This window comes from Globicephala melas, chromosome 2, assembly GCF_963455315.2.
Source record: "Globicephala melas chromosome 2, mGloMel1.2, whole genome shotgun sequence".
Classification (NCBI taxonomy): Eukaryota; Metazoa; Chordata; class Mammalia; order Artiodactyla; family Delphinidae; genus Globicephala; species Globicephala melas.
In genome coordinates, this window is record NC_083315.2 from 83,693,967 (window position 1) to 83,703,497 (window position 9,531).

Consider the following 9,531-nt stretch of genomic DNA (forward strand, 5'->3'; position numbering starts at 1 on the left):
TAGTAGTTTGTTATCTATTAATCCCATACTCCTAATTTGTCCCTCCCTCTCTCCCCTTTGGTAACCACAAGTGTCTTTTCTATGTCTGTGAGTTTGTTTCTGTTTTGCATATACATTCATTTGTATTATTTTTTAGATTCTATATATAAGTGATATCATACAGTACTTGTCCTTCTCTGACTTATTTACTAATATTTAATTTCAATAGTATTCTCTAGGTCCATCCACAATGCTGCAAATGGCAGTATTTCATTCTTTTTTGTGGCTGAATAATATTCCATTGTGTATATATACCACATTTTCTTAATCCAACTGTCTGCTGATGGGCACTTGGGTTGCTTCCATGCCTTGGCTACTGTAAATAGTGCTGTTATGAACACTGGGGTTATGTATCTTTTTAAATTAGTGTCTTCATTTTTTCCAGATATATACCCAGGAGTGAAATTGCTGGATCATGTGGTAGTTCTATTTTTAGTTTTTTAAAGAACCTCCATACTGTTTTCCACAGTAGCTGACCAATTTACATTCCCACCAACTGTATACAAGGGTTCCCTTTTCTCCACATCCTCACTAACATTTGCTGTTCACAGACTTCTTCATGATAGCCATTCTCAGTGAGGTGATACCTCATTGTGGTTTTGATTTGCATTTCTCTAATTAGTGATGTTGAACATCTTTTCATTGCCTGTTAGCTATCGACATGTCTTCTTTGGAAAAATGTCTATTCAGGTCTTCTGCCCATTTTTTCATAGGGTTGTTTGTTTTCTTTTGATATTGAGTTGCATAAGCTGTTTGTATATTTTGAATATTAACCCCTTGTCGGTCCCATGATTTGCAAATATTTTCTCCCATTTCATAGGCTGTCTTTTCGTTTTGTCAATTATTTCCTTTGCTGTGCAAAAGCTTTTAAGCTTAATTAGGTCCCATTTGTTTATTTTTGCTTTTTCTTCTGCCTTAGGAGACTGATCTAAGAAAATATTGCTACAATTTATGTCAAAGAGTATTCCACCTATGTTCTCTTCTAGGAGTTTTATGGTTTCAGGTCTTACATGTAGGTCTTTAGACCATTTTGAGTTTATTTTCGTTAACTCTGCTTTTTTAAATGAAACAATAATAACAGCAGCAGTAGCAACTATTATTCTCTACAGTGTTTCATTTAACCCTAACAACTTGGTTAAGTTCTATTATTATCCTCATTTTACAGATGCAGAAACTGATATAAAAGATCTTTCTAAGCCCATTCTATAAGCTTACCTTCTTTGAAAAATACCTAATTTAATATGATTGATGAGAAATGTCAGATGCCTGAAGGAATAATTTAAGACTTCATATTAACCAGCATACAATACCTTTACAACTGTATTCACAAGGAGAAGCAACAGTTCATGACTTTCATGTAGAAATAAAGAAACAGCCAAATAACCTATAAAATTTGAGAGGAAAAGTCTCATAATTACCTGCCAAAAATTAACATTTCCCAAGAAGTTAAACAAAGCAATAATATATTCCAAAATTTAAGTGTCAAAGATACCAGTTACAGGTAAATATAAAAACAAATAGTAAAATAACAAGGTTCAAAAAATTCAGTAAGGAAGATTTCAGATGTTCTTCATCCTGAAGTCTTTCACAATTAGGTATTTCACAGGATATAACTGAAATGGAAAAGAGGCTATGTGCACCAACTTAAAGTCCTGTAAATGACATTAGGAATATATGCCTCCCATCTTCTGTGCAAATCTCTACACAATCAATCAATACATTTTCTGTCTTATAGCCAAATATAATTATTTAAAAACTAATAGCTACTACAGTTAATAAATAGTGAGTTACTAGCTATTTGTATTACTGAATGAGCTACCTGATACCAATCCATATGATGCAAATCATCTATCAGCCATAAACAATACCTTATTTTCTCAATTTGACGATAAACTATTGAATGAATAAAAGTTGTTGAGGAAAGAAACAATGTCTACCACATTAAATGTACTCATTTACTTAAGTACTTTTATTTTAATAATATCAAAATATTAAAAAATACAACTTAAAATTGAGGAAGTACATTAATACACTGACAAATACCATGTGCATGGAATCTAGATGCTCCATGTCATTTTCCTGTCACCCTTAATTTCGATAACATTTGTTAGACAGTTACTGTGGGTTAAGTACATTACAAGCCTCACCTCATTTAATCCTCACAACAACTCTATGAGGCAGATATTATTATTATCCCCAATATAATAATGAGGCCCCAAAAGGATAACTGCCCAAGGTCTACAGCTACTACATGGTGGAGCCAAGACTACAACCCAGCCAGTAGGAGTTAGTTCATGTTTTTAACCCCTGTGTTTTTCTGCCTCTCACACAGTCTACTTTAAGACCTTATTCCCTGACTCCCATCCCCATTGTTTTTCATTCTTCTCAATTCTTCCAGCCTTTTTATTAGGAATTCTAGTGTTAACTATCCCTATTACTACCCAGCATCCATAATGTGTCTGTTGGGGAAGATGGGAAAACTGTTAAAAATTTCCTGTTCTCATAACCAAGGAGTAGCAGCATGATCCACTGCAACATCTTCACTGAAGGTCAGAGGAGCAGAGCTATCACTCCCACAATCAGGAGAGACAAAAAAGAACAAACCAGGAAAGAGAAAAACCCTAGACAGCATTTAAAGCAGAAATTAGGTCTTATCAGATTACATCTGTTCAGCTAAGATATCACCCCCTCTCAAGTCACCAATATCAAGATACAAGAACTAAGATCAACAAACTAATCCAAAGACCACCTCAAAACCTTATGAAATCTTAATTCTATCTGTTAAAAAGAATATCCTATTTTGACAATCAGGGAAAACAAGGAAACTGTTTTGATAATCAGGAAACAGGGAAAAAGATATTCTGTGATTCAAAAAATTTTAAAGGTTCCAGGAAAACAAAGAATAACAATTATGATTATAGAATACATTTGATATGACTAAGACTGAGGTACAGGATAGGAATACAGGCTTTGACTCATAGAAACTTGGGTTTATATTCTGGCTTCACCATTTAGTAGCTCTATGACCTTGGAAAATTGACTTGACCTTTCTGAGCTTCAGTTTTCTCCTCTGTCAAACGAAATAACATCTCACAAGATAAAGCACCTAACATAATTCCTGACTTAGTGGGTACTGAGATTTATTTACTCAGCAGTATTCATGTGAAAAATAAGAATGCATTATCCATCAGAGAAAGCACCAAAGCTAGCCTTAGAAATCTCAGGAGAGTAGATAAGGCAACGATACTGGAGTAAAGGCATAAAAAATTTAAATGCTACCTTAAAAAAAACTTCCACTCATTAGCACACATAAAGAATATCTGATACCCACATACACGTCTTTCTAGGTGTCAATAAAATACTTTCCTAAGGAAGATCATGAATCTCAGTAAAAATGACTGTGAGGTTTCCTTAGTCACTGTAACTATGAAATAACCCACATACAAGGTCCTTCACTGCAACATTATTTATTAGAGCAAAAAATAAAAACTACCCATATATCCACCAATAGGGACCTAGATGAAAATACTACAGTACATCCATCCGCCCACTGAAAACTATGCAATTGTATAAAGGTATAAAGATGTCAAAACAAGGTGTGGAGTAATTTCTGTAGCATGCTATCTTCTGTGTAAGAGACAGTATTTGAGTGTGTACTCATGAATTTGCTTGTTTTTTCAAAATGAAACAATGGAAAGATTAATCAGAAACTAATGAAAATAGTTACCCATGGGGTAAGGGGCAAAGCTGGTAGACGGGTTAGAGATAAAAATGAAATTTCTCTGACTATACCTTTTTGTCAGGTCTTAACTTTTGGACCATGTATAAATTACAAATTACATATGTAATTTTTACGTATTTTAAAAATAAAATTTAGGGAATTCCCTGGCGATCCAGTGGTTAGGACTCAGTGCTTTCACTGCCACGGCCTGGGTTCAACCCCTGGTCGGGGAACTAAGATCCCACAAGCCACGTGGCGTGTCCAAAAAAACCAATAAAATAATAAAAATAAAAATAAAATTTAATTGAAAATGGAAAAATTACATGAAAGTCTAAAAAGCAAAATACAGCAACAGATGTACAAAGTACAGACTATTGTTTTCTAAATTTCCTGTTGTTAGGGATCTCAGAATTAGTTTGGAAAAGACATGAAAAGACAAACACCATAAGACAACAGATGGTAGGAGCCACCTGAGAGATCACAGAAGAGTTAAAACTTGGTTTGGAATACAGAAAGGGAGAGACAGGATGCCAGAGGACACTCTACTTGGAGGGAAGAATGTAACAAATCTAGAAGACAAAAGAGTATTTTCGGTGGAGTGAGATTCAACAAGTGGAATACTGTGTTCATATAGTCTCAGAGTCTTTACCAAGACATCTCCCACGCCGTACCCATCATCTGACAGCACAGGTCAATATAACTTGAGAAGAATGTTGGTCCTTGACAACATGACACTATCAACTTCTTTGAATAAAGAACATGTTCTACTCCTATATTATTCCAAAGTGCTTCCTTCTTAAGTTTCTGATATAAAGCTGTACATATATGAATACAAGATTTAAGTCCTTGTTTTCCTAATAGACTTAAAGGTTGATTATAGAAACAAATTTTTTTAAAAGATACCTCAAATCCTCATAGTTAACAATTGTGAAACTAGGAGTAGGATATCGAAAATTATTCAAGTCAATTTCAGTTTTTATCTATTAAAAAAAATCATCCCTTATCATTAAACTGATGAGGTTATACAGACCTTTTAAAATCAGCTTTACTGAGGTATAATTTACATATAAGAAAATTCACCCTTTTAAGTATATAGTTCAATGAATTTTGACAAAGTCATCTAACCACCATCACAAGAACAGGCAATTTTTCATCTTTTCTATAACTCCAAAACGCTATGAATCAGGAAAATTGATTCCATTTTAGGCTGTGAGTTTTTGAAGTGTTATCTTTTAAAGCTTTGGAAATCACAAGGCAGTGTTCTAAAACCATACTACACACCTGCCACCATTCACTTTATATAATAGCCAGAACTTTAAGGACAACATTAAGTGCAAAAGTCTTAAACACATACATACCTACTCTTTTTTCTAAAAGGTTTCCTTGTTGTGCCAACTTGATTGCATGTATGTAACCAAAGGAAGCATCATATCCAAGCATTTCACAATATATAAGTCTCACCATACATTCCTTCATCATTTTCTGAAAAACAAAATATCCAGTAACAGTATAAATAAATAGAATCCTTTGACTTTTTTTTTAGTATGTTGTAATCATTTAATAGGAGAGTTCTTTAATCCTGGCACTGAAGAAATAACATATATAAATTAATCACCCAAAGTCAGACTTTATAAATAAAGAGTTTCTCCCAAATTTAACTACCAACAGTACACATTTTAGTAAAATTATCTCAATATTTTGTTACTGGCAACAATACAAAATAAATCAAACGTAGCTATTTCTCATTCTAGGTGTCCCTCCCATAAAATCTGGTTATAATGTGACACACATGGTCCTCAGACAAAATTTCACTCGTGGTACCCTAACGTGGCTTCTAGAATGTAGCACATCATTTTAACATACTTTGTCAAATGAAAGCATCCATAGAGTTCCCACAAGTTGGTAATAATTTCTGTAATGAAAATATTTTTCACATTTAAAGACTAAATTGCACCTGGAGTTTCTTCAGAATTACTGTGCTATATTATAATAGGCGATAGTTTGTTTTATAAGCATTACTTTTTCAACAATTCTCACAACTATTATGATTTCATTAATGGTATAATCATTCCAATATTTAACTTAACTGGATCTTTCAATATTTACAACACGAGCTAATAACTTGTTTTAAGAGATTCTATAAATCTGTTTTCTTAGTATGAGAAAATCTGCATCAATATTTATAGCAAATTTTAATCAACAATTTAAAATATAAATGTGTTTCAAAATAAGAAAAGCTCAGACTATTTTAATATCTAAAAATTAATTAGGTTGATATATTACAGGATTACTGAATCACAAAATGCTTAAGAAACAGTAAAATAAAATGTTTTAAAGAATAACATTTAATATTTCATACATATTATATACAGAGAGTAGATTTTATATATATATATATATATATATATATACACACACACACATGTACATGTAAATATGAAGAGTTTAAAAATAAACCATAGGAAAATCTTAAGGGAATAATGTTTAATGATTTAATTTAGGTCCCTTGTGTTTAATAAAAGTTAATCCATCAGCACATTAATTAAAACTACTAAACACTGAGAAAACAAGCTTAAAGTATACTGGAAGCCTCTTCAAAGGCTTCTACATCAATGAGTGAAAGTGTTCATTTAAGCCATTAAGTATCAACCCTGATTTTGTAACATTTTATCTCATAGTTTTTCAAAAGTCATTATGGACTTTAAGTAAAATTCTATTGCATTTACATTATTATTCTCTTATTTTTGGAGAAGAAAATGCTTTTCCCAATGCAGGAATTCACTCTAAAAGATTTCTTTAACAAATTATAATCCAACTTCTACATGACCACCTCAGGGACAGACTATTCTGTAAAGTATGCCCAGAGCTGGATGGCCATAAATACTATAAAATCTTCCTTCAAACTCTGGCTCCCTAACTTCTACCTACTTATCTTAATTCTGTCAACACCAGGTTTATGCCTGGTAACATGAAAACTGTATTTACTGATGCCAATTATAGAAAATGGAAATCAAACTAAATGAAAAGAGAGAAGCCATTTCTCTGTAACATTTCTATCAAGTATCATAACACACAGTGATTTTATACATACACATAAAAACATATACATATCTATACATACACATACGTATACACATACACGCATAGATCCCATTAACTATGTTTTGAGTTTCATTTGTCCACATATTATTATGACCATAAAAGGAAATATATACATTCTCTCAGACTTTACAAGTGTTATTCACATACATAATCATGTATTCATGCAAAATGATCACCACAATATTTTTATTAGAAGTGTATTCCACAGCAACTTACACAAAGAAGGCACTCACAAAATATTTCCTAAATAAACGTTGCTTGGAAAAATCTCATTATCTGAAACCACATAAAAATTAAAAGAAAAAAAAAGTAGGCCTTAATCTAACTATGTAGGGACAGTCCCACAGTCCTACAGTGGTCTGCATATGGTGGTCACAGCTTAAATAGTTGCTGAATGAATGCTGTTTGAAAATCAAATTATATGGAACCAAGTTTTTTAAAAACTAGATACTGATTTAGCTATTGTGCAATATACTCAGTTTTACAGCAAGAAAATCACTTTTCTACCTTGTCAGCCAACCTATATTCCAAGATGTAACAGTAAAATGAGAGATTTACAATATATCAATTCAGGTCTGAAAATACTATTTTATTTTTTACTTTTTTTTTTTTTTGGCTGCGTTGGGTCTTTGTTGCTGTGCGCGGGCTTTCTCTAGTTGCAGCGAGCGGGGGCTACTCTTTGATGCGGTGCGCAGGATTCTCATTGCAGTGGCTTCTCTTGTTGCAGAGCACAGGCTCTAGGAGCGCAGGCTTCAGTAGCTGCAGCACGCGGGCTCAGTAGTTGCAGCACGTGGGCCCTAGAGCAGGTGGGCTCAGTAGTTGCGGTGTGCAGGCTCTAAGGCATGCGGGCCTCAGTAGCTGTGGCGCACGGGCTCAGTAGTTGTGGTGCATGGGCTTAGCTGCTCCATGGCATGTGGGATCCTCCCGGACCAGGGACGGAACCCATGTCCCCTGCATTAGCAGGCAGACTCCCAACCACTGAGCCACCTGTGAAGTCCCCTGAAAATATTATTTTAAATGATGTGTCCTAACCTTCTCCCAGTGCACAACATTAAAACAATAGGATCAGCCTTGGGGTCCCAGGAGTCCCACATTTATGTAACTATCATCATGTTGGCACTGAACTGACAACAGTCAAGCAAGTCTTGCTCTGGTGCAGCCAGTCAGCAATAAAAGGCTAAAATTAACGTCTGACTTGTTACCATCCATAACTGATCTTGACTGTGATAAATTAGATTTTAGCAACTGATCAATTAATGCCACTACTGAGTCCACAGTGGACCAGATTTCAAATTCAAAATGTGCTGGCACTGACTATGCAAACTTACCAGAGTTGTAGTAGGAGCAGAAACAGTTGCTTTCAGATTACTCAGTTCCTGCTGGATTAATTTCTCTTCCTCCTGAAAAAATGAAAATATTTGAATGCATGAATAACCATCTTTTTAAACTGTAACAGTATTTTTAAAGGGAAAAATATAACTTATAATATTTTCAATAAAATGATACATTATTTTAAAGGAGAGTTACAAACACTATGCACTTAAGATTTGCCTACAGGCATTTCTCCAACTCTCAGAATCATTCCTGGAAAGAATAAATATTTTCATGCTAACTCACCATTCCTCTTTTCTTCACTCAGTTACTGTCCCCTTAAGGACAGGTTAGCAGAAAACCTTTTTTAAAAAAAATTAACAGTGGAGAGAAAGTAGAAAAGCAATTCTTTATGTAGTGGCCCAGAATAAGGTTCTCACACCTTCTCCTTCTTCATGGAATACAGAAACAGGGTAAGAAGGCAGAAACAGAAACTGTTCTTTTCCCCTTAAACTATACTCTTCTTCCCTATCCTTTTTTCCTTATTCTTTGCATCCTTTCCCTCACTTCCCATCTCTCTCTCACACACACAGAATAAATACACTAATATGGTTACTTCTACTGTCTGCATTGTATTTCACCTCCTTAAGCACTTGAAAATTGACCCCAACTTTGACGAATATCATGCTATCTTTAAATTACACATTGAATTAGCAGGTGCCCATTAGGTGACTAACCAAGAATTAACAACGCTAGTGAAGTACAGCTACATTTAGATACCTTATGTACAGTTTCAAACTGCAGTTTAAAACCAAAAGTATTGGGCTTCCCTGGTGGCGCAGTGGTTGAGAGTCCACCTGCCGATGCAGGGGACACGGGCTCGTGCCCCGGTCCGGGAAGATCCCACGTGTCGCGGAGCGGCTGGGCCCGTGAGCCATGCCCGCTGAGCCTGCGCGTCCGGAGCCTGTGCTCCGCAACGGGAGAGGCCACAACAGTGAGAGGCCCGCGTACCGCAAAAAAAAAAAAAAAAAAAAAAAAAAGTATTTTATTTCATTCAGCCACCTCATAAAAACTAGCAAAGGACAAAATTTTAAGACAAGCAATATCAAGTCTACAAATAATTGTTTTTTTGTGATTTTTGAATGTGAAGCAGATCCTCCCCAGTACATCATCTTATTTCAGTTTAAAAAAGAACGTTTTTAAACCCTCAGAGCACTTTGAAGAAAAACCTTCTCTCTCTGTCTTTTCTTCTCTCCTGACACATATTTCATTGTATACTGCTTACAGCTGTCTTAAGCCCAAGATGAAGGACCAATTCCTTGGGAAAAGGAAATGTGTTTTACACTGTTTCTTTATGG

General features: G+C 34.7%; 1 protein-coding gene across 1 annotated transcript in view; it reads right to left on the reverse strand.

Moving 5' to 3' along the window:
- The window catches only part of AP4E1 (adaptor related protein complex 4 subunit epsilon 1), a 70,900-nt gene that overhangs the window by 60,428 nt on the left and 941 nt on the right, over positions 1–9,531 (reverse strand). The window contains exons 2-4 of the mRNA XM_030842874.3: positions 8,191–8,262; positions 5,119–5,242; positions 1,350–1,423 (exon numbers count right to left, since the gene is read on the reverse strand). Coding sequence (XP_030698734.1) covers positions 1,350–1,423; positions 5,119–5,242; positions 8,191–8,262 — 270 coding nt within the window. The remainder of the gene's footprint in view (positions 1–1,349; positions 1,424–5,118; positions 5,243–8,190; positions 8,263–9,531) is intronic.